Source organism: Clinocottus analis, unplaced genomic scaffold, assembly GCF_023055335.1.
Source record: "Clinocottus analis isolate CAN_PGR_092001 unplaced genomic scaffold, fCliAna1.0.p SCAF_1, whole genome shotgun sequence".
Classification (NCBI taxonomy): domain Eukaryota; kingdom Metazoa; phylum Chordata; class Actinopteri; order Perciformes; family Cottidae; genus Clinocottus; species Clinocottus analis.
Window position 1 is genome coordinate 25,219,369 of NW_027175820.1, and position 25,052 is coordinate 25,244,420.

The following is a 25,052-nucleotide window of genomic DNA, read 5'->3' on the forward strand; positions in this document are numbered from 1 at the left end:
CAATTTGAACTCCCGTTCAACAAGACACATTTAAAAACATTTTAATGTTAACTTTGAACGTTTTCCCCAAACAAGAGACTCTTGACAGCTGCGAGTTCAAGCCAAATGTAATCTTTATTAGACTGTTTCTGTACAAAAAGCACTGGATCACAGGAAGAAAACAACATAAAAAAAGAGACATGCATCTATTTACAGCATGGCCAGAGACAGGAAAAGAAAGAAAGCCGTTTGTATTCTAAAGACATTAATTAAACATTGTGCTTTGATATACTTTGATGATATATTTCATATTTCACAAAGACGCAGTACCTCTGCCCTCTTTCACATTGAATTAAAACATCAAAAAAAAGAAGTAAACTTTGCAGTTTTTAAAACCTCGGCTGAAAGAAAGCAGGACCGGTGAGAAGCAGACTTTCTACAACTGTGACCAAACAAATGAAATAAAGAAACGATTCTCATTAGTGTCGGGAGAGAAATGGCTTTAAAGACGTGGACAGATGTTCAACCACGAGCTGGCTGACGCTGGAGTTGCATAAAGTCAAAAGTTTAAATCTGTCCAAGACTTCAGAATCTCGCCCTCACGTTGAAGAAGTTCAGAGAAAAGTGGAGCTGTGAATGTGAATCATATCCGAGATCTGCACCCTCCGATTTTAATCTTTAATGTCTGTGACATAAATGTAGAAAACATCTTTGATTGTTCGATGTTTCCTTTGCAAGTCTGAGATCCTGATCTTGAAGATACTTTTATATATTAACTTTGACACGTTCTGAGATTGAGGAGGATTGAAAGATGAGATATGCAAGAAGTTCTTTTTTTAGTAAATTTGAAAATTATTTTTGAAATGCAGATCTTGTAAATGTGAGATTACATATTCGGTGTAATTTCACATCCAAATCTTACATCTTGTAAACGGAAAAAAGTATTCCGTCATAGCGTCCCGGGTCGTGTTGCAGTACCTTCCTGTGAGGCTCGGGGGGCGCTGTTTGACACGGCAACAGAATCCAGGAGGTTTACCGCTGTTTGGGAGGCTAACTGCTAGCGTAGCGTCTTGTCTCTCAGCTCGATGCTGACGATGCAAACTTTATAAGTTGTTTTTTTCTGGGGGAAACCTGAGGGACGATCGTCTGGTGCAAAAAAAAAAAAAGTTCTCGCAGTTTGACTCGAGACTTGCGAAATTAAAAAAAATAAGACTTTAGTTTTGTCGATCGCAAGGCATCAAACCCGACTTTTTTTGTTCTTTTTTTTCTATTCCACCCCCTACAGAACGCGGACACAGTTGCATAAGTTAACGATCCAGATTGTGCACCAACAACGACATCAAAGAAGTTTCCTTGAGATCAGTGACACAAAAAAACGTTGTTGTTTTTAAAAAAAAAAATCTGCTGCTTGTTTTTGTACTCACCAAAAAAAAACCACAAAGACGAGGATCGACGTCTAATTTAAAAGATGGATAAAATATCGTCTTCTGAACACCGAAAACCAAGAGATGCGCTCGGTCCAAAAGTAAAAGAGTGGAGGAGTATTATGACGTTATAAGCTTCGGAAATATAAAAGATTTCACATGACAAGGATTTTTTTGCCGTTTCCCAAATGGCAGGAAAAACATATCGGTGCATATCGTTCCTGCTTTCTTCTTCTTCTTCTTCTCTTTTTTTTGTTACTTTTAGCTTTTTTTTTCTTCTTCTTTTTTGCTAAGATGCATTGCTCTTATTATTAAGTGCCCCAACAAAAGAAATAGTGCATTTAAGAAATAACCATGATTATACATTTCACAATAATACACAAAGGACGAGAAGAACCAGGGGAAACACAAATGATGCTGTTTACAAAAAGTTAAATATCATATCGTAAAAGCATTTTTTTGTACAAAAGTGATGAAAGCGTTTTATTTTTTTTGTTTTTTTTAACGTCCTGCTTTCATTAAAAACAGGGTGACCATGTCGTGACGTTTTTTTGTTTGTTTTCTTTTTACAAAAGGGTTAATTCCTCTCACTTGTTCACTCTTTTTACAATATCTAAAAGGTATTAAGACATCAAATGTGTTTACATATATATATATTTGAGACTATCATTCAGGCCTAAAATCACAAAAAAAAGTAACTCCCCGAAAACATACTTTTTATAAATACATAAAAAATAAGCACAATCAGAAGAATAACAAGGAACTCTGGTACCTAAATGTGATTAAAACTGCTGCAAGCTTTTCTGGTTAAAATCTACCACTTGACACCCGCGAAACAGAACTATTGTACTGGATTAAAAAAACAAAAAACAGAGACGTCCAAAACAAAGAAATAAAAAAAAAAAGTTTAAAAAACAGGAAGTTGGGATGCCTTGAATGTCTTCTGACGTTTGTTAATTCTTTCTTTAGCTTAGAAAATTACTGCATTTCCCTCCTTTTTATAATATGACACACACATTGTTAAAACCTATAGCTTTTAACAATGTTTAAAAGCTATGGGTTTTAAACATTGTTCGAAGGCATAGCTTTTAAAAATGTTTAAAAACTATGGCTTTTAAACATTGTTTAAAAACTATGGCTTTTAAACAATGTTGAAAAGCTATGACTTTTAAACATTGTTTAAAAACTATGACTTTTAAACATTGTTTAAAAACTATGACTTTTAAACATTGTTTAAAAACTATGGTTTTTAAACATTGTTAAAAGCTATAGCTTTTAAACATTGTGTGAAAGCTCGGGCTTTTAAACATTGTTCAAAGGCATAGCTTTTAAACAATGTTTAAAAGCTATGGCTTTTAAACATTGTTTAAAACCCATAGTTTTTAAAAGCTATGGCTTTTAAACAATGTTTAAAAAGCATAGCTTTTAACAATGTTTTAAAAGCTATGGCTTTAAAAGCAATGTTTTAAATTGTTTTAAAAGCTATGGCTTTTAAAACATTGTTCAAAGCTATGATACAGAGAGGACGTGGTTCTGGTCTGTGAGGAGTCTGGTCCTTGGTGAAGGAGGATGGGGGCGTCACTTGGAAGATTTCTGATTGAGAATCCTGGAAAACCGTCTGACGGTTGTTTTTTTCCTGGTTTCTGGACTCGGTCCGACTCGGTTCAGAGTCCAGCGGGAGCTTCTGGTCCAGCGAGGAACGACCGGAGGTTCTTTTGTTTTGTTTTGATGCAACAAAGTAACAAAGTATCATCTACTGGAAGAACAACGACACAGTTATACTGTGATCTTTAACATCATGTGGGCACTGAATCACTTAAAGTATTTATATCATATAAAGAATTCAAGGACAGCTGCTTTGCATATTTTAGCCCATTTTACTGCACAACCAAAAACTCTTTGGTTTATATTAATAAATAATATTAATTTAGTGTTGCATGATGATGATGAGAATGAGTTGAACTCTGAACTTTGTTCAAAAAATTAAAGCAGACAAAATGTTGAAAGAGGAGCTTCATTTTTTTCCATTGAAATAAATACAAATCATGAATTATTTAATGATTAATTTGGAATAAATTAATCAAAACATGCAGAAACACTGGTGGCCTTTTTAAATATGAATAATTGTAATATTTTGGGCGCCATGCCAGTGTGCTTGTAGGTATTCATTTTAATGTTGTCTGCAAATTTAAATGTTTATTTCGGTTCTCATCCTGTGTGATGTATCACAGGGAACATCCGTCTGCTGTTGGTCTTTTTCAGTTTTGAGTTTTTTCCCTCAAACTGCCATTTGAGTGACACATTGAAGTATTTTTGTTTTATTGAATGAAGGAATAAAGTTTCCAAGTTAAAGCTACATTATTATTATTGTTGTTATTATTACTTATAACTGAGTTCAGGTGTCAGCTCTGTTTTAGTAATTTAATTAGATAAATTCTCGATTTTTTTGGAGTCTTTGGATTACATTGTTTGTTTTTTTAAACTTTGGGTTAAATAACAGCAGCTGACTACAGGACCTGGTCTCAGTCTCAGAGCCGAGCCATTTAAGAAATGACATATTCAGACAATAAATAACGCAATAATAGATTACTGTGATGGATTACACGTTCAATACATTCTGACCGAATCAAACCGGATCGACTCGTCAGCCAATGAGATCCGAGCCTTTTTTCTCCTCTCTGAACAGAAGCTCCCGGTGGACACGCCTCCTTTCTCGCCTCACAGCGGTTCAAACTGAAACCCTGGACCTGTTCGGTCCGCGCAGACTTCTGAAGTCAAAAACAACAACTAACACTCACACGACATTGCAGCGCTGCGGAGGCCCCGCCCACCTCCCTGCCTCCCGCAGTCCACCTCCCTGACCTCTGACCTCTGACCGCCTCCGTCCGACTCCGAAAAATGAATCGATGAAGAGTCAAACTTTTTCTTCTGCTGCAGTGATGCATTCTGGGTCGGTCGATTCGGGGGATGACGATGATGGGAAGTGGTTGGTCTTTTTTTTTGTGGCTTTTCAGGTGGAGGTGGGCGGGGCCATCAGTGGTGGGTGGGGTCTGGGGGCGGGGGGGAGGGGTTCTGGTGGTATCCGGCTCAGAGAACCCTCCTCACATGGGGGGCACGATGAGACCTGCCATGGCTGAGACACGAGCAGAACACAGTCAGTGGGGCCAACGTTTAACTTTAACACAAATATGAAACCGTGAACTCGTCTCTCTGCCGAAGAACAGAGGATGAAGACGACGAGGATGAAGACGATGGAGGATGAAGACGGCGTCGCTCTCGAGCGCCACCGAGAAGAACGTCACGGACGAACGGCTTCGTCTATTCGAGGGATTCGGTTTTGTTTTCCTCAAACAACTTAAATAAATAAATAAACGAGCTCATTCAGCGACGGCGCGTTCGCAGGTTCGAGTACAAATTAAGTTTATTTATCACGAGAAGCTTTAAATAAAGATCATCTCCATGAATATTAGTATTAGTATAAAACTATGTAGAGAGTTTAGCTTCCAGGACTCATCTGAACCAAACGTGTGTGTTTTTTAGCCCAAAAGACAAAATGTATTAAAAATGAGAGAAATAAGAGTTCAGTATTTTTAAACATGAATAAAAATGTTCTTTATGAACACAGAAAGTAACAGAAGTTACAAATAAACAAGGCTTTATGTTTTCTTTCATGACATAAATGTGTCTCTTTGTAGCTCATTAATTTCTGCTTTATGTCAGTTTTCAATAAAAAGTGTGCTTAAAATAATAATTCTGACTTTTTCTTATCATTTGTGTCTGAAAAAAAGGTAATAATAATGATGCATTTAATTTATATAGCGCTTTTCATACTACTTAAAGTCACTTTACACAAAAAAATGTAAATATTATATTAAAATAAAAGCTATGCAATGAAACAAATAGAATAAATAAAAAGAAAGTAGAACACAGTCGTACATTAAAAGCAGTTCTGAAGAGGTTTTGATTTGCGATTAAAGATTAAAGAAAGTTTGTCATAAAGGAACAAACGTCACTCGATAAGTATGATTATTGATTATTGTGCGTCCAGAAGTTATGGATCAACTTTGACCTCCGCGTGTAACGAGTAGAGAGTTACAGTCGTCTGGCTGTGCAGGTGGACAGGTGGACAGGTGGGTGGTGGGTAAGGGAGGGGGGGGGGGGGGGGTGCTGACAGGCGGGAGTGGGGGGGAGGGTGGGGGTGGGATGCTCACCCTGGAGGTTGCTGCCATTGTTGGTGGTGCAGGTGGGGGGCGGGGAGGTCTGAGGCCGCACGACGGGGGCGAAGGCGCTCTTCTGTTTGACTGCAGAAACCATATGGACAGGAGAGAATGAGTAAGGGCCTACGGGAGCAGAGGAAGAGAAGGAGGAGTGAGGAGGAGGAGGAGGAGGAGGAGCGAGGGTTTTTCTGACAGGCAGGCGAGCGACCGGATGGAGATGAACCATGCAGGAGGGAGGAGGGGGGGAGGAAAGGGGAGGGAAGGGGGAGGGGCCTGAGGGCGGAGGAACAAACATGCCCCGAAACACAAGAACATCCGGCAGAGTTGATCCATAACTTCAAGGACTTTTATTTTTACTTCAAAAAACAAAAAAACAAACCTGATCCGACCTGAGAGCCGCAGAAGCTTCATCCTGTGTGTGTGTGTGTGTGTGTGTGTGTGTGTGTGTGTGTGTGTGTGTAATGAACCCATCATTTGTGTCTTTTGTGGCTATAAAACCTTTTTATATTTTGATAACTGGTTTCTACTTAAAGGGACAGTCCAACACACGTCGTGTGGTCAGATTTCGGTCTCATGTCCGTGTGTGTTCAGCACGGAGCTGGAGTCAGGATGCGGTTAGCATAGCTTAGCATTACTGGACGCTAAGCTAGGCTGGAAGCAGCGGGGAAGAGAATCACCAAAACAATACTGAAAATGTAGTAGAGTTTAGTCACATTATTTTAAGTCACTTCTTCGGCCTTGACGAAAATAAGTCGAAGGCCAGTTAGTAGCTCGTTCTGGAGCTTTCGGTCTCGTCACATGATCTTCATTCAGTTTGGAAATATGAAACGAACGCCCAAAAGCTTATCCCACTTTTCTTTTTTCCTGATTATCGAAAAAGTTCCAGAATCTAAATATTGTGTCTTGACGTTAAATGTGTTTTATTAAGTTAATGGTCAATAATCGGGATACAATTAGTAGCCGGAGCTTTCAATCAAATCACATGAACTTCTCAGTTGTCAAATGATTTATTTTTCTGGGGATTTTTTAAATGTATCCTTATCTTGTTTTCTGTACAGACTTTTAATCATCAATAAAAGTTGTTCTCCATTTCAAAAAGTCAACAACTTATAATAAAAATCACTTATTTTACCAGAAAAAAAGTTTTGACTTCAGTCGTGACAGAATCACGCTAGCTGTTTCCCTCCGCTTCCAGTCTTTGTGCTAAGCTAGGCTAACCCCCAGCTCTCTCTGCCGAACACACAGACGTCGGCGGACGAGTCCAGGACGGCGTTTGAAACATGGAACCCTGAAATGAAACCGTGAATACGACGCGTCGCCTCGCGCCAACGAGCTATCAGTGTGTCCTGGATCGCTGCTTCTCCTCCTCACATTCCCTCTCTTTGTTGGCTCCGGCTTGTTGTTTTTCTGGTTGTTGTTTTTTTTTAATATTATTATATTTGTATCTCCAGCTGATGCTAAAGATTCGGCCCAAAGCGTGAATGCATGAGGGATGCGGTGAGGATAGTTAGTGGGTTAGTCTAGGAGGGGGGAGGGGAGGGAGGAGGTAGGGATGGGGGGGGTGAACAATGCTTGGCGGTATTCGGTCGACACACACACACACACACACACACACGCTGCAGCTCCGCCAGGCGAGATGCAAGCCCACCTTTTTTTTTTTTTTGCTCGCCAGAGACGACAACATCCACCTGGCACGAAGCGCTCCGCCTCCTAAACGAGCCGAGCTGAGACTCGCCGAACGCTTTGAAGCGGACGCCAGGAAAAGCCGTAGCGCTCGCTCGCTCGTTCGTTCGTTCGTTCGCTCGCCGCCGGGCGTGTTTTTAGACTTCACCGGGCTCCAAAAACACACCTGCGCCTTCCAAGCGGCGGCTTTTCCGACTTCCGGGCGCGTTAATCAGAAGGGAAAAGTTTCAGAGGAGCAACGGCGTCGGACCGCCTCTCTCCTGCAGCGGGAACCGCTTCACTTGTCTTCACTTCTCTTTATTCTGCGCTCAACAACAACAAGAGCAGCGACGCCTCCACGGGATGAAACTACGACTCCTCGGACCACGACCGCTGATCCTAATTGACACATAAATACAACTTTTCCCTCTAATTGCGACCGAGAAATGATCCCAACGTCTTCGGATGTAACAATAAACCAGCGGGCGCTCGACGCGCCAACGTCAATAAATCTGCACGCGAGCTAACGCGTGTTAGCGTTCTACAATCAGAGCGATAATCGCTTTAATAGCTTTCAGACGGATCCACCTTCCTCCCTTCTCCATTACGCTTGCTCTCTCTTTCTTTCTCAAGCACGAGTCTATTTCACTTTAACATGATTCAGATCATCACTTTTATAGTTAGAGATCAACTGACGCTTCAACTGCTTTCGGTAAATACGATTCAACTAACTCCACTTGTGTCGTTTTGGAGTTAAGGAACAATGTTTTGTAACTTCACCAACACTAAGAGGGACACTTCAACTCCTTTTAGTGCTTCAACTGACACTTCAACTCCCTTACATGCAGGTATTGACACTTCAACTTTCTTGCATGCTGATATTGACACTTCAACTCCTTTCAGTGCTTCTATTGACACCTCAACACTTTTACATGCTGATATTGACCCTTCAAAATCCCTTGCATGCTGATGTTGACACTTTAACTCCTTTTACTGCATATACATCCACTGATACGCCAGCTGAATCCTGTGGTGACCCTTCACCGGACACACTGAATGCTTTAAACTGACACTTTAACTCCCTTACATTGACACTTCAACTCCCTTGCATCCTGATATTGACACTTCAACTCCTTTCAGTGATTCTATTGACACTTCAACTCTTTTTTGGTGATATTGACACTTCAAATCCTGTATATGCTGATAGTGACACTTCAACTCCCTTACATGCTGATATTGACATGTCAACTCCTTTTAGTGCGTCCCTTACATGCTGATAGTGGCACTTCGGCTCCTTTTACTGCTTACACGTCCACTGATACTTCAGCTGAATGCTGCGCTGAGCCTCGACCTGACACATCTTTAGCACCTACGCTTGTAAAAATAACACTCTTAACTCCTTTCAGTGCTCCCACTTCAACTGCTTTCAACAACACACTTTGATTCCATCAGTGCCATAACTTTCACGAACAGCGTCTCAGTTGTGAACGGAGACACTGGGTTCCTCCCCAAAAAGCCGCCGTTGGCGACTTCAGAGTGTGGATGGAGTCGCCCTCTGAAATGATAAACAGCGAAGTGTGTTTTGGAACCGCAAGGTTGTCGGCCACGCCCGGACAGCTGGAGCGGTTCCTTCGGTTCCCTCTCTCTCTCTCTCTCTCTCTCTCTCTCTCTCTCTCTCTCTCGGTCGGGCGAGGTTGGGTTCTCATGAATGAAAGCAGGTGAAGCGGGACTCACTTGCGTAAGCAGAGTTGGTGGATCCGTTGAGGAAGCTGGGGGAGCCGGGGACCCCCAGGTTGGTCATGCCGGCCCCGTAGCCGTTCATGGTGGACGTGATGGTGTTGTAGTTGGCCTGCTGGGGCGTGGAGCTCGGCACGTAGCCGCGAGGAGACACGCTGTTCGAGTTACGGGAGTAACCTGCAGGCGGAGAGAGGACGAGCATGAGGCCGGGTCTTCTATACACTCCTATACTTCTATACACTCCTATACTTCTATACGCTCCTATACGCTCCTATATTTCTATACGCTCCTATACTTCTATACGCTCCTATACACTCCTATACGCTTCTATATGCTCCTATGCTTCTATACACTCCTATACGCTCCTATACTTCTATACACTCCTATACTTCTATACGCTCCTATACTTCTATACGCTGCTATACACTCCTATACGCTTCTATACGCTCCTATACTTCTATACACTCCTATACTTCTATACGCTCCTATACACTTCTATACGCTCCTATACTTCTATACACTCCTATACTTCTATACGCTCCTATACTTCTATACGCTCCTATACTTCTATACACTTCTATACACTCCTATACACTCCTATACTTCTATACACTCCTATACTTCTATACGCTTCTATACTTCTATACGCTTCTATACACTTCTATACGTTTCTATACTTCTATACGCTTCTATACGCTTCTATACGTTTCGATACGCTTCTATACGCTTTCATACTTCTCTTCGCTTCTGTACGCTTTGATGCACTTCTGTACACTTCTATATGCTTCTCAACTTCTATACGCTTCTATACTTCTTTACACTTCTATACTTCTATACGCTTCTCTATACTTCCATAAGCTTCTATACATCTTTACACTTCTTCACTTCTATACGCTTCTCTACTTCTATGCGCTTCTATACGCTTCTATACGCTTCTATACTTCTATACTTCTATACACTTCTATATGCTTCTAAACTTCTATACACTTCTTTATGCTTCTATACTTTTATACGCTTCTATAAAGCTGCGACAGCCTGAACCAGGTGGGTTCAAGGCCCGCCTACTCAAAATGTGTATGTTTTAAAATATAAATGTCTAGTAAAATATATATATATATTTCTTAAAAGACAAACATAAGAGAAATAAAATGCAACATTGTTTTCCAGCTTGATTCCACACAAAAAAACAACACAAACATAAAGTTCCAGTGAATCCTCAGCCTCATTTTCCAGGAGTCTAAAGAGAACCAGAACCTCGTTAATCCACTGATTTAATCAGAACGGCAACTATGACGATGATGATGATGATGATGATGATGATGATGATGATGATGATGCACAGATCTAACACAGCCTTGGGGTGCCGCTCTACAAGGACCTCATGATGGACTCGGTATAAAACTGTCTGCTCTCAATCTCGCCGTGACCTCGGCGATGACATCATCGCGTCTGTCGCTGCCCCTCCTCCTCCTCCTCCCTCCATCTGCCCTTCATCTCTCACCTCGCTGCAGTATTCTTACCTTAACCCCCCCCTCCCCCCTCCCTCTCTCCCCCCTCCCCTCCCTGTTGATTGACCCTCATTCAAGATGCATTGAATACCAATGTTCCCGCTCAGCACTCGGCCTGACCTTTGACCCCCACTCGAGAGGCTCCCGAGCTTTTCCCACCGACCTCCTCGAGCCCAGTGAGCGGAGCCAGCCGTGTGCCAAGTAGCACATTACAGCTTCCTCCACCCACTCCCCCCCCCCCCCCCCCCCTCCCTTCCCACCCCACACACACTTCCTGGTTCGGGCCAACGCAATTCCCAGCAGGAGCAGGCTGATGGAGCGCTGCCCGGGGAGCGAGGAGAGCCGGCGAATGGGAAACACATGTCGGGTTGAAAACAGTGCAGGGAGCGGCCGGAGAGAGAGAAATGTCAGGATTTGTTCTTTAACAATCTTTTTTTTTCTTTCTTCTTCTTTTAAAAAGGAAAAGAAAGAACCGCTTAACAAGCGCGGCCTGTGCGGGTGTTTGGCGTCGGCGTGCCCGGCTTCGCGGCGGCGGCGGCGGCGTGGGAAGCGGATCTCGCATCCCGTCGACCTCCACTGCAGGTGGAAAACATGGACCTTCACAAGGTTCTGGAAACCTGTAGAGGATCTGAGACCCCTCGAGCAGAACCCTCTATTTATATTCTGTGTGTTCACATCTCTAAACGTGTGTTTAACCCTCTGGACCCTCAAGGTTCTCGATTTTAAACAAGTTCTTAAAGTCACCTTTTAAAGGCTCTTGCATATGTGATACATACCCAAAAATGCAGAACAATCTCAGCTCTCTACATAAAGAGGCTCCATTGTCATGAGGCAAAAGTGTAAAGAGATAATATGAACCGAAAGCTGAAAAATTTAAGTTTAAAAGTAAAAAAGATGGCCGTCTTTTTAGAGATTATTGCGCCAAAATCTTTTTAGTTCAGTGAGATATTCTGACTTTTCCCGGTTAATCCATCAGGGTCTCAGGCCTTTTCCTTGATTTTACATCATTTCTTAAATTCACCTTTTAAGGGCTCTCGCATATGTGATACATATCCGTGTGTTACAGTTCAAATTCTTACAGTTTACAGTTAAAATTATTGTAATGAGGCACCAAAAAGTGTAAAGAGAAAATTTGAGCCTAAAGCTGAAAAACTGAATCTCGATTTTTGAAATTCTTCACATCTCTTGTGAAAACATAACCTTACTCATGTGGAAGAAACATTTTGGTGATGGGAATTAGTTTACCAAAGGTCTTAAGTTCACAATAACGGTTTAAAAAAAAACCAAGATGGCCGTCTTTTTCCAGAATATTGCGCCAAAATCTTTTAGCTCAGACCCCATCAGGGTCTCAGGTCTTTTCCTCGATTTTACATAATTTCTTAAATCCACCTTTTAAAGGCCCTTGCATATAAGATACATACCCAAAGATGCAGAACAATTTTGAAATTCATCACATCTCTTGTGAAAACATAACTTTACTCAGGTGGTCGAACGGTTTTAGTGTTTTAAATTCATTTACCAATTTACCAATTATGTAGTTAGCGGCTGTAAAATGTTTCCTAACGTCCTCGTTTCCCGTCCGACGCTAAACGTGGAGGTTCATTCTCTTTCCCGCGACGCGCGACAAGCTAACATCTGTCGGCGCGAAGCGGGCCGGAGGATGGACGAAGCTCCGGAGGAGGAAGGACCCGAAGTCGCTCGCTGCGAATTAGCGCCGTAAATTACTCGCCTCGTCCGTCTGATAAGACCCCGGCGGCGCCTCGAGAGCCGCCGGGTTTTATTAATGTTTTAATCACGGAGGCTAATTGCGAGTGGGCGCTAAAAAAAAAAAAAAGAAGAAGCCGCTTCACACCCTCGGACCCCCCCGGCGTAACGTTTCCGACCCGGAGAGGCCGCCGCGCGCGTTAACTACCGAGTCGGTGGATTTTCTCGGCGCTCGTTTCCCATGACCTCATAGATTCCTGTAAAGGTGTTTCGCTGCCGGGGCCGATGTGGAAAGCAGACGATGGTTTAGTGGAGGAGGGGGTGGAGGGTGGAGGGTGGAGGGAGAAGAAGGGGGAGAGGGGGGGGAGGTGTCCGGGGAGGGAAAGCAGCTCGATCCGCTTCCTGTCGACTCGTTTGTTCGCGAGCCGTTCGCTGCACGTCTTCCTCGCGAGCTGAAAACGTTTCCACGAACACGGATGCCGATGTTTCCATCAACCGCACGGCGTGACGGGTTCCGTCATCGCCGTCACACACACACACACTCACTCACACACACACACACACACACGCGCGCTGCGGTTTCCTTTAACCCGCACACGCTCACTGCAGCGCCACGTGGGGAGTAAACCGCCGCGGAAAATAGTCCCCGGATTAGTTACAGCTTTTATTGTATTTATGAGAGATTATGACGGGGGACGGGAGATGAAAAGTGATAAGAGGTGAACCAGGAGAGACAGAAAGGCAGAAGAAGAAGAAGAAGAAGAAGAAGAAGAAGAAGAAGAAGAAGAAGAAGAAGAAGAAGAAGAAGAAGAAGAAGAAGTAGAAGAAGATGAAGATGAAGAAGAAGAAGAAGAAGAAGAAGAAGAAGAAAGAGGGGGGTAGAATCAGTCTGATGCAGAAAACAATAATGCTTTTGTCAGGATGTGTGTGTGTGTGTGTGTGTGTGTGTGTGTGTGTGTGTGTGTGTGTGTGTGTGTGTGCGTCCTGAACTTAATGACAAACACCTTTAATTTCGTGACGCTGACATCGACACTTTTCAAACTGCAGAGACAGTTTGTTTGTTGTGTTTCTGCTCATCAGAGACACACAACAGTAGAGACACACAGCAGTAGAGACACACAACAGTAGAGACACACAGCAGTAGAGACACACAGCAGTAGAGACACAGGACCAGTAGAAACTTGTCTCTAATGAACTCTACTGGTCTCTCTTTAACTCTACTAGACTCCAATGACCTCTACTGGTCTCTCGTGAACTCTACTGGTCTCTAGTGAACTCTACTGGTCTCTAATGACCTTTACTTGACTCCAATGAACTCTACTGATGTAGAGTTGTGATGCTCTACTGATGTTTTCCCCCTTGCCCCAGAGGATCATGGGTAGTGGCTCCCCTCACCCTGGTCGGCCTGCGAGGCCTCGGAGATGTTGACGGCGAGCTGGCTGCTGAAGGAGTTCACGCCCATCATCCCCGAGTGGGCGGAGCCAGTGAGGGACGGCAGCTGGTTGTGGCTGCGAGGGACGCTGTAGAGCGCCTCAGTGAGGTCAGCCGCCCGCTTCAGGATGATCTCCTGGAGGAGGAGGAGGAGGAGGAGGAGGAAGAGGAGGAGGAGGAGGAGGAGGAGGAGGAGGAAGGGTTAAGTAATGCATTTATTCAAAACCCACTGCAGAAAACATATAAAGTCCAATTAGTCGTATTTACATTTACAATCAATGTGTCAATATTCTGTTCAGTGGGTTAATATTTTAATTAATTAATTTAAAAGATCATTTATTTTTTAGTAAAACACGTAAAGAGAAATAATATTAAAAGAATGTTTAAAAAGTATTTTTAGTGTTTTAATCCTGATGCTCTGTGGAGAAATAGTTAATAATATTATTGTAATGTTACTGTTGTAACTGCCTCATGAGCTCATAATTTTGTACTTAAGAAATATTTAAATATGTTTTCAACCCCTAACTGTTGAAAATATATATATATAATATATATATTTTGATATATTTTTAACAGATAAATAAACTTAAATGTGATTGAAGCAACAAAATAACTTTAAATGTGAGGATAAGAGGATCACTCTGAGACCTCGGCGGCCGGTTTTCCTGAGCGTCAGTGAACGCACCGTGTCCTGGTTCAGTTTGACAAGTTTAATTTAAGAAGTGAATCATGAGTTAAATAAGTGCAGTGAAAACGCCCTGCAGGTGAACCGACGGACTCGAGTCCAGGAGGAGTTCAGAGAATTAATTGAGTCATTTGAGGGGAAGTTAAAGGACTAATTATTAATTTCAGGGGTTTGAACTCTCAAAACGGACTAAAAACGTCAAAAACTGGATAATTCTATAAAAGCAGATTAAAGTGACGGACTTTTGTTTTTAAAGTATTTAATTACGGCCTCGGTGCAGTGAAGGATTGTGGGGGATGGTTTACGGTTGATGAGAGGTCAGGAAAGTCCGGTTGGTGAACCGCGGGGAGGTCAAAGGTCAAAGGTCAACGTGAACTCACCTGGTTGTTGTGCGGCATCCCGTAAAGAGCCTCCACCAGGTCGGCTGCTCGCTTCAACAGCACCTCCTGAGAGAGAGAGAGGGAGGGAGAGAGAGAGAGAGAGAGAGAGAGAGAGAGAGAGAGAAAGAGAGAGAGAGAGAGAGAGAGAGAGAGAGAGAGAGAGAGAGAGAGTTAGTTCACGGTTCATTTACATAAAGAAGAGACGATTGTTATGTTTGAACACCAACATGGTCCATAAAAAAGTGCTAAAGCTGCATTCTCTCTCCTGACCACCAGGGGGCGACTCCTCTGGTTGTATAGAAGTCTGTGCTTCATGTGTTGAAGCTGCATTCTCTCTACTCTTCTGGTTGTATAGAAGTCTATGATTCATGTGTTGAAGCTGCATTCTCTCTACTCTTCTGGTTGTATAGAAGTCTATGAAGCTACAAGGTGATTGACAGGTCGACACCGGCGTCTCTCACTCCTCCTCAGTCCACAGAGGGTCACTTCCTGTTCACTGGTTGTAAAAAACAACAAGATGGCGACGGACAAAACGTGGAACTCGAGGCTTCACAACATCAGTCCACAAACCACCGAGTTACAACGACGACGTCCGCTTCTAATCAACCTAAAAATAATCAATTTACTATGAGCGCTGCAAATATTCACATTTCAGAAGCTGGAACTATTCTGACAAACTGAACGCTGTGAGGCCTCCTGACCTCTCGGTGACACGAGTTTTAACACCTGTGAGACCGGCCGTCAGATCCAAAATGGCCGCCGACGGACACAGAGGGAGAGAGAGATGGACGGATGACTGTTTGTACCCGGAGGGCAGGAGGAAAAAAAAGAGAAGAAGAATCAGCGGGTAGCCATTAACACTCTAGACCACACACACACACACACACACACACACACACATACACACACATACCCCGGGGCTGTTTTCCCAGCAGCCCACAGGAGAGGAAGCGTCCAATCTGAGCGCCGGCAGCACAGCGGGGCGCCGCGGCGATGGCTGTTAATAACAATAACACGACTGATAAATAGATAAATACACACACACACACACACACACACACACACACAATAAGGGAAAGGAGAGGAAGGAAACATGGAAGGAAAAGGAAATGATAAAAAAGGGAAAAGGAAGAGGAAGTGAGGAAATGATCAAGTAAAAGGAAGAAAAAAATGAAGGAAAGGAGAGCAAGAATAAAATGGGAAGGAAGAACATGCAAGGAAAGAGAAAACGAGAATAAGACGAGGGAAGGAAACAAGGAAAGGATGAAGGAAAAGACATGTAAGAAAGGGTATAAGATGAATATAAAGGAGGGAAACAAGATGAGAGGAAAAGAAAAGCTCTAAAATTAAGGAACAAAAATAAATAAAGGACGTCAAGAAAGAATGTGAAGGATTGAAGAAGGAAAAGATGACAAGGAAAGGAAGAAAGGAAAGGAAATACAGAAAAGGGATATGGAAAAGGAGGAGAGGAAAGACAAGGAAAGGAAAGGAAACAAGGGAACAACAGAAAGAAAAAGGAATTGAGTCACAGAAAAGGAAACATAAAGAGACCTCGAGGAAGGAGGCTGAGTGTGAAACAAGGTGTGTGTTCACACGCAGCCTCAGGTGACAACACACACACACACACACACACACACACACACTGAGGACGATCAGCTGATGGAGAGGAGGAGGAGGAGGATGAAGAGGAGGATGAGGAGGTGTGGAGTCCCCGAGGAGCAGCAGTGGGGAGGTGGAGGCCTCTGCTGGAGCTCCCCGAGGTATTACAGCAGCTGTTTTATCTCCATAAAGATGCTCATAAAAATATATAATAATGCTGATTATTATTAAAAGTATTATTATTATTACAACCAGTATTGTTAGCGTTACAATAAGTGTGAATATTATGAAAATAATAACACTAAAATCACTAATAATGAATAATAAACAAGAGGAAGAAGATCTCTAATTTACATTATTCATCATAAAAAGCTGCTTATTTAACTTTTAACAACATATACTTGACTTGATGTACATTATATTATAGTACTACTGTAGTACTACAGTGTATACACATGTTAGAGGTATGTGATTCTGCTATTTTTGCTTTTATATTCTATTAAGTATGTTTTACTTATTGTATTTTATAAATATGTGCTGAATAAATGAAGTTTTTTTGATCAAACTATACGCAGAAATAGTAATAGTAGAAGTATAGTGATACTTTATGTATATTTTGCATGTCATACTTCCTCTGTGAAGTAATGAAGATCATGTGACGACGATCAAAAGCTCCAGAAAGATAAAAACACTACAAAACTACAGAAAAAAACTACAAAAAACTACAAAAAATATGTTTATTTCCTCACATTCCCTTTGATTTAAAACGTGTACTTTAACGTGTACTTCAGCGAGTACCGGAGTATCTGCCGCGTGCAGGTAATACTCCCTCTCGCCCAGTAAAGGAACCTGATAGTTAATAAAACTGACCCAGAAGTGTTGTTTCTCCCAGAAGTCTTTGAACTCAACATTAGCGATTCAGAGGAAGGTTTCGTCTCCTCCGGCTGTCAGCCTGAATCACCTGCTGCTCCGTCACGTCACTTCAGTGGGTTTTATTCCTCAAGACGAGAGCGTGAGCTCCTCGGACGGGGAGAGATTACGGAGGATTTCTACTCTGGATTCTACTTTCTTTCTCTCTCTTTCTGTTTGTTAATCTATTTTAAATTTCTGCTGGAGCTGCAGCTCCCAAACAAACGTCTCCTGTGACTCCAAGAGGAGAAACAGTCGCCGTTTAACCGCATTGTTTTTCCCGCCGGCCAATCAGAGCGCTCGCTCGCTCGCTGCTGGCAACGACACACACACACACACACACACACATACACACACACACGCACACACACACACACACTGAGAGAGCTCTCATTTCCCACGACAGATGATGACCTCGAAGGAGACGATCCAACACTGAGATGGAAACAGAACAACATCCAGAGTCTTTTCTTCCTAAAACGTTCACGTCCACCATGAGGAACATTTACACTGGAACACAATACGACTCCACAATAATGAACACAAAACACTGTCCGATAATACACAATACAGTACAATTAAATAATAAGAAACACTGGGAAATACTTTTCAAAACACTGCAAAATTAAATAATACAAAATACTGTAAAATAGACTGTAATCAGGAGGACTGTTAGCCTAGCTTAGCACAGACACTGGAAATGGAGGGGGGCCGTTAGCCTAGCTTAGCACAGACACTGGAAATGGAGGGGGGCCGTTAGCCTAGCTTTGCACAGACAGTGGAAATGGAGGGGGGGACTGTTAGCCTAGCTTAGCACAGACACTGGAAATGGAGGGGGGCCGTTAGCCTAGCTTAGCACAGACACTAGAAGAGGGTGAGAACTGTTAGCCTAGCTTGGCGCAGACACTGGATACGGAGGGGGGGACTGTTAGCTTAGCTGGGCACAGACACTTGAAGCGGGGGGAACTGTTAGCTTAGCACAGACACTGGATGTGGGGGGGGACTGTTAGCTTAGCTTAGCACAGATACTGGAAGTGGGGGGACTGTTAGCCAACAACTACAACAACAACTCCAAATCAGCCTGAGTTCCATGTTGGACGTGTTTGTTTAACTTTAAACGTCCAGAAGGTGAATCTGTCTCTCTGTGACATCATCTGGACCCAAGAGTGTGTGTGTGTGTGTGTGTGTGTGTGTGTGTGTGTGTGTGTGTGTGTGTGTGTGTGTGTTACAGTGTGTATGTTCAGTGAATGAATGGCCTCCTGTCAATCAAACCCCCCAGGAGCATCCCTCTCTATTGTAGGACAATCTGTCAGCCTGCTACTGCCAACACTGTGTGTGTGTGTGTGTGTGTGTGTGTGTGTGTGTGTGTGTGTGTGTGTGTGTGTGTGTGTGTGTGTGTGTGTGTGTGTGTGTGTGTGCATTATGATGCATGCTGTGTGTTTGTATATTTGCACATCATTATGTCCTCTCCTCTCTATTTACTTTCCTCTATTTTCGCTCCTTCCTGTTTTTTTATTTCCTTCCTTCCTTTCCTTTCTATTCTTTTTTCTTCCTTCTTACTTTCCTTGCTCCCTTGTTTCTTGATTTCGTCTCCTTCCTTTCCTTTCCTCTCCTTCTCTCTTCTGTTGTTTCTTTCAATTCTCTCGTTGATTTCATTCGTTTTCTCACTTGCTTCCTTCTTTCTTTTGCCCGATTACTTTTCTTTCCTTCCTTTCCTTCATTTTCTATCCTTTTTTCTTCCTTCCTTTATTCATTGTTTCCTTTTATTAATCTCTTTTCTTTCACTCTCCTTTCCTTACTTTCATCTTTTTTCAGACCTATCCTTTTGTTTCCTCTACTTGTGTTCCTTCCTTCCTTCCTTCCTTCCTACATTCCTTCCTTCATTCCTTCCTTGACTAATAACTCATTCCCCATGTCTCCTTTCCTTACTTCCTCTCTTCTTCCTTTAATTACTTTTCTTTCCTTCATTTTAATTTGAGGTCGTCTCCTTTTTTCTTTCCAAACTAAACCAAAAATCAGCAGGTGAAAGGACGTGTGTGTGTATGTGTGTGTGTGTGTGTGTGTGTGTGTGTGTGTGTGTGTGTGTGTGTGTGTGTGTGTGTGTTCCTCTGGCTTCATTAATCTCCATTAGAAAACAGAAGTTAGTTAATGTCTCCTTCGCTCGGCTGCAGCAGCGAGACGCCACGAGGCAGCAGCTGCCCGTCACACACACACACACACACACACACACACACACACCTAAACACACACACACGGAAACACACACACGCCAAACATATGCAGGACCTCACACCTGAAAAATACAGTTCACAGACACACAACAGACTTTAGCTCTTTTGTGTGTCTGCGTGTGTGTCGTGCAAGTGTGTGTGTGTGCGTGTGTGTGTGTGTGTCTGTTTGTGTGTGCGTGTGTGTGTGTGTCCTTCTATTTTCATTAGGTCCTGACAGACACAACAGCCTTCTCAAGTTAATGACGCCTCCGAGGCCTCGCTGCTGGAGAGCCGCCGCTGCTCCGTGAGTGTGTGTGTGTGTGTGTGTGTGTGTGTGTGTGTGTGTGTGTGTGTGTGTGTGTGTGTGTGTGTGTATGTGTGTGTGTGTGTGTGTGTGTGTGTGTGTGCGTGTTCATTTGTTCTTGGCTAGCGCTCTCTGATCTGTAAATCAGACACTCAAACTCTCCTACACAACTACACACCCACCCACACACACACACACACACACACACGCACACACACGCAAATATAAACAGCCATAAATCCACCACAGAAGAAGAGCAGCAGATCGATCGATAACGCTTCAATGTCCTGATCGGATATGAGTATTGATTGTACAGCAGCAGCAGGTGAAGCAGGTGTTCCTGTCTCGTGATACTCCGCTCTGATTGGCTGCCGGTCTGATCAAAGGTTTTAAGATGTATATATATATATATATGTATATATATATATATATATATATATATATATATATATATATATATATATATATATATATATATATTATATATAAAAAATTACAAATATACAAATATAATATATATATAAAAATATACATATATGAATATACATATTTATAAAAATTAAAAAAAATAAAAAAATGTTTTTAAAGGTTTTGATCTCAAAGTAAACTAAAACATTTTGAAGCATCTGGAACAAAACAAGATGTTCTGAAGACAAAATGAATAATAGAGAAAACCTAAAATAATAATATTCCCCTTAGAGGCAGAAAGACATCAAACAGTTACGTGGAAAAACATTTTGGACAGAATTCGTGTTATTTTCCATCCGTGTTTTCTTCCTATAATTCCTCATTGTTCGTGGATGATGAGATTAAAGAGATTAAACCTCTAAAATCCCTCAAAACAAACAGTTTCCATGTAATCTGTGTTTCTTCCTCTTCTGAGCATCAGATCCAGTTTCAGTCCTCTGGATGTGTTGTTATCTGTCAGAGCGTCTAATTGCCTCCACGCTGCCTACACACACACACACACACACACATCAGCTGCTCGGGCCACACCCTACACACACACACACACACACACACACACACACACACACACACACAGAGACAGCGCCATTGGATTCCTGTCAGCGCGAGTGCCGGCAATCAGAGCGCCGGGCGCTTTAACGGCGCTGAAAGGCGCCCCGATCGATACGGTAATGCACTGGCTCCCGGTTATCATCATCATCTCTTATCACTGACCCACACCTACGAGGAGGAGGAGGAGGAGGAGGAGGAGGAGGAGGAGGAGGAGCAGAGGGGAGGAGGAGGAGGAGGAGGAGGAGGAGGAGGGTCTCTGGGTGTTTCCCTTCAGCTCGTGAGGAGATGGACGATCCGCGAGGAGTTCAGGGGTCAGAGCGGATAACTGGACTTCAAAAACAGCTCCGAGACGGAGGCAGCCGATTGGATGCTCTCTGAACCAATGAGAAGCCGGCGTTCAGGCCATCCGGCTCGTGATTGGCCAAGCTGGGACATTCTTGTCCTCTTTACTGTGCTTGAAAAAGTACTAATACCACACTATGGAAGTACCGAAGTTAAAATATATACATGTATTTAAAATACTTGATGTTTTACTATGTAAAATATGTAGTAGAAAGTACTGAAGTAAAGTACAATTCAAAGTTTTTTTAACATAAGAGCGTGAACAAAGTTTCTACATCGTTTAATTTCACTGGAATATGATGCAAACCTTCATGTGTTTAAAGATCTCCCTCATAACTTTGACACTACATTTCCCACAATGCCTTCTGTTTTACTATGTAAAAGATGTAGTAAAGTACTGAAGTAAAGTACAATATTTCTACATTGTTTAATGTCACTGAAATATGACGCATCAAACATAATGAACCTAAATGTTTGAGGTTTTCCCTCCTAACTTTGACACTACATTTCCCACAATGCCCTCTGTTCGACGTTCACGATCTCGCGGTAAATCTGAATAAACGTTTTCCACAGAAACTACAGAAAAAAATCCCAGATATGGGACCATGAAGACCTTCATCTCAGCTGATAATCCTGAAGGAAGGTCGTGCCGTAAATTGAGGCGCAGAAGAAGAACGCGAGGACTTCCTGTGAGACGAGACTGAGGGATGAAAAACACGTCGCAGCCGTTTGGAGGAAAGGTTTCGTTTTCATTTAGATTAACAGTCATTTAATACGACGTGATGAATCCATCGTGTCTGAACGCCAGCTGGGTTCTGACTCGGTTATTAATTTGAAGATTTCTTTGGAGACTTTTTTTGAAGGAGTTTAAAATATCTGAATTAATTTTAATTCATAAATCACCTCACAAATATATTGTTTCATTAAAAAAGAAATGCAAGAAAAAAGGGCAATAAGTGTTTCATGTGGAGGACCGCAGGTGTAGAATACAAACACACACACACACACACACACACACACACACACACGTACACGCACACACACACACACACACACACACACACACACACACAGAGCTACAGGGAGTTTACAGGTGGAGAGAAACACGACTCGCTGGTTTATCCTCAGTGGATCTAATCAACTCACACTGAGAAGAGGAGGAAGAGGAGGAGGAGGAAGAGGAGGAGGAGGAGGAGATGGAGGGGGGATGCAGGAGGTAGAAGGAGGAGGAAGAGGAGGCTAGGGAATGAGGAAGAAGAGGAGTAGGAAGGAGGAAGGAGGTGGTAGGAGGAAGAAAAGAAGGATAAAGAAGAAGGAGGAGGGAAGACAGGGAGGATGAAGAAGAGTAGGATAGGTAGAAGAAGAAGAAGAAGAAGAAGATGAAGAAAGGAGGAAGAAGAAGATTCTTCAGACAGAAGAAAAACTGATCTTAGACAAACAGTCTCTGTTCAATATCCTCGCTCCCTTTCCTACCTCCTACCTCCCCCTCTCCTCCCTTATATATATATATATATATATATATATATATATATATATATATATATATATATATATATATATATATATATATATATATATATACATATATATATATATAGTCAAAAAATAGCACATTAAATCTCCTTTAACAGCCGGCGACAGTGATATTCCTCAAACAGCTTAAACAGAACTCTGTGATGACATCATGTTAAATATTTAATGTGCTTGCAGGTGAGCGGCTCCTCTGAAGCGGCTCGCCGCACCGGAGGATGCACCCTCGCGACCTTGCGCCCTTCCTCAAGTCATCTCTTGACACATCCCTCCTCTCCCTCCTCTCTCTTCTTCCTCCTCTATTGTCTTCCATCGGTTTCTCGGGGCTTAATTACGGGGGGCCGGCTCCGTGGCTGGAGGGCGTGCGGTGGGATGAGCGCGACCCCGGAGGAGCGGAGCCCCGACAGCGGCCCTTAACAATGATAAATCACCCCGAGCCGCTCGCAGCTGCAGCCGCAAGCGCCGGACTCTCTATGAGAAATATGGACGGAGAGACCGAGAGAGAGAGAGCTCCAGATTAGAGATTATCAGGCGGCGGTGGGGTTTTTATTCTGGATCGGATTGAGGTCCAGCTCGTGGATTGAATACGGATCATTATCCTGAACGAGAGCAGGAAACGTCCTCGTCGTTCATGAAGTGGGTTGGAACCCCTCAAAGGGTCGAGATGGGGGTCAATGACGGGAGCTAAAGGTGCAACACACAACACGACAAACACGGTTAATCTCCACCTTTATGGTCATAACCTATGGAAGCCCATTACCGCCAATATGATTTAAAAAAAATAAGATCCTGTAAATCATAATTATGACTTAGTATCTCTTAATTTTCACTTAATACCTCATAGTTTTGATTTATCTCTTAAAATTTTAAGTCGTTAAGTCATAATTATGAGATACTATCTCATAATTTCGATTTAGTAGCTCATGAGATATTAAATGAGGATCCTGGAAGTCATAATCTGGATTTCCAGGATCTTATTTTTGTATTACAGTGGCGTTGACGAGCTTCCATACTAAGAACCAGAAGAGAAGGTGTAAAAAAAGATGGATTTTCTGTGAAACCGGAATTTGGGTTATTTGGTTTTTCACCCCAAAAACGTGGATTATTTTGCAATAAATCTGCACGTTTCAGAGAGAAATAAAGTCTCTTTAATATTTACTGAACAGAAGCTCTTCACTACGACCTCAAATTGAACCTTTTCCACTTCAGGTTGAGTGAAATCATAATTTAAAAAGGTTCAGAGAGCAAAGTGGAGCTCTACAAATTTAGTGTTTTTTACCCTCATCGTGCAAATTAAGGGACAGTTGAGGTGAAATATGTTCAGATATTTAAGAGATTGTTCATCGTCTTTGCAGAAGAGCGAAATGAAGCCATTAAATATTTATATTTACTGAACAGAACCTCTTTAATTATACCTTAAAATGAATCAGTGGTTGAAAAGCTTTGAGGAGCAAAGCTCTTAAATGTCCCTTAATGTACACATTAAGGGACATTTAAGGAGGTTTATATCCAGAAGCCGTTAAGCAGTCTTAATAAGTGTTAAACATCTTTATTTATCCCTTAAAATGAACCAGAATACAGAGGTCATAAAGCTTAAACGAGCAAAGCGAAGCTCTAACTCTTGTTTTTAAATAACCTCTGTCTTCAGATGTATCTGCGGCGCGCGTCAGACAGACAGCTAAACGGCGGGTCGACAGGCGGTGAGGCCAACTGGTCGCTGGCGACCTCTGGGGCTTCTGCTGGATCGGGTTCAGCCCTCTAATTTCATTTCCAGTCTGGCTCGGCTGCAAGCGGACACCTCAGCGTCCGACCGGGCCGCCTCCAGAGAGGACTCGCCGCTAGCGCGTTAGCATCTGCGGCGTGGCGCGGTTCACAGGTCGCGTGTTGGAGTCAGAGAGGTGATGGATGGAGGACTAGCCTGCTAGCGTGCGAGCTAACAAGAGGCACGTTCAGTAAATCAGATCTTGGGTTGTTGTTTTATTTTTATTTTTGGTGGAGCTATACTAGCAGTTTCCTCCTGCTTCCTGTCTTTATGCTAAGCTAGGCTAAATTAATTTGAGATGAAGCTGTAACTTCTAACTTCAGTCAACAAAACCTAGCTGATAGATCAGTATCTCAGTTGTTAGCTAATGAGAACCGACATGTATACCAGAAATGTGTATTGACAGAGTTAGGCTAGCAGTTTCCCTCTGCTTCCAGTCTTTGTGCTAAGCTAGGCTAAACTCATTTGAGATGAAGCTGTAACTTCTAACTTCAGTCAACAAAACCCAGCTGACAGAACGGTACCTCCGTTGTTACCTAGCCGGCACGTAAACCAGAAATGTGTATCGATGGAGCTAAGCTAGCAGTTTCCCCCTGCTTCCAGTCTTTGTGCTAAGCTAGGCTAAACTCATTTTAGTTGACTTCAGTCA

At 42.7% G+C, this 25,052-nt stretch overlaps 1 protein-coding gene across 5 annotated transcripts in view; it reads right to left on the reverse strand.

Moving 5' to 3' along the window:
• Window positions 1-2,918: 2,918 nt before the first annotated feature.
• The window catches only part of LOC137782670 (transcription factor COE3-like), a 120,284-nt gene continuing 98,150 nt past the window's right edge, over window positions 2,919-25,052 (reverse strand). For 2 of the 5 annotated variants that reach the window (XM_068572212.1, XM_068572194.1), the window contains exons 12-16: window positions 14,728-14,793; window positions 13,627-13,798; window positions 9,017-9,196; window positions 5,615-5,704; window positions 2,919-4,536 (exon numbers count right to left, since the gene is read on the reverse strand). In XM_068572212.1, coding sequence (XP_068428313.1) covers window positions 4,505-4,536; window positions 5,615-5,704; window positions 9,017-9,196; window positions 13,627-13,798; window positions 14,728-14,793 — 540 coding nt within the window. In that variant the 3' untranslated portion in view covers window positions 2,919-4,504. Of the gene's footprint in view, window positions 4,537-5,614; window positions 5,744-9,016; window positions 9,197-13,626; window positions 13,799-14,727; window positions 14,794-25,052 lie in introns of all 5 variants that reach the window. The other 3 variants (XM_068572184.1, XM_068572176.1, XM_068572204.1) reach the window with 2 other exon arrangements.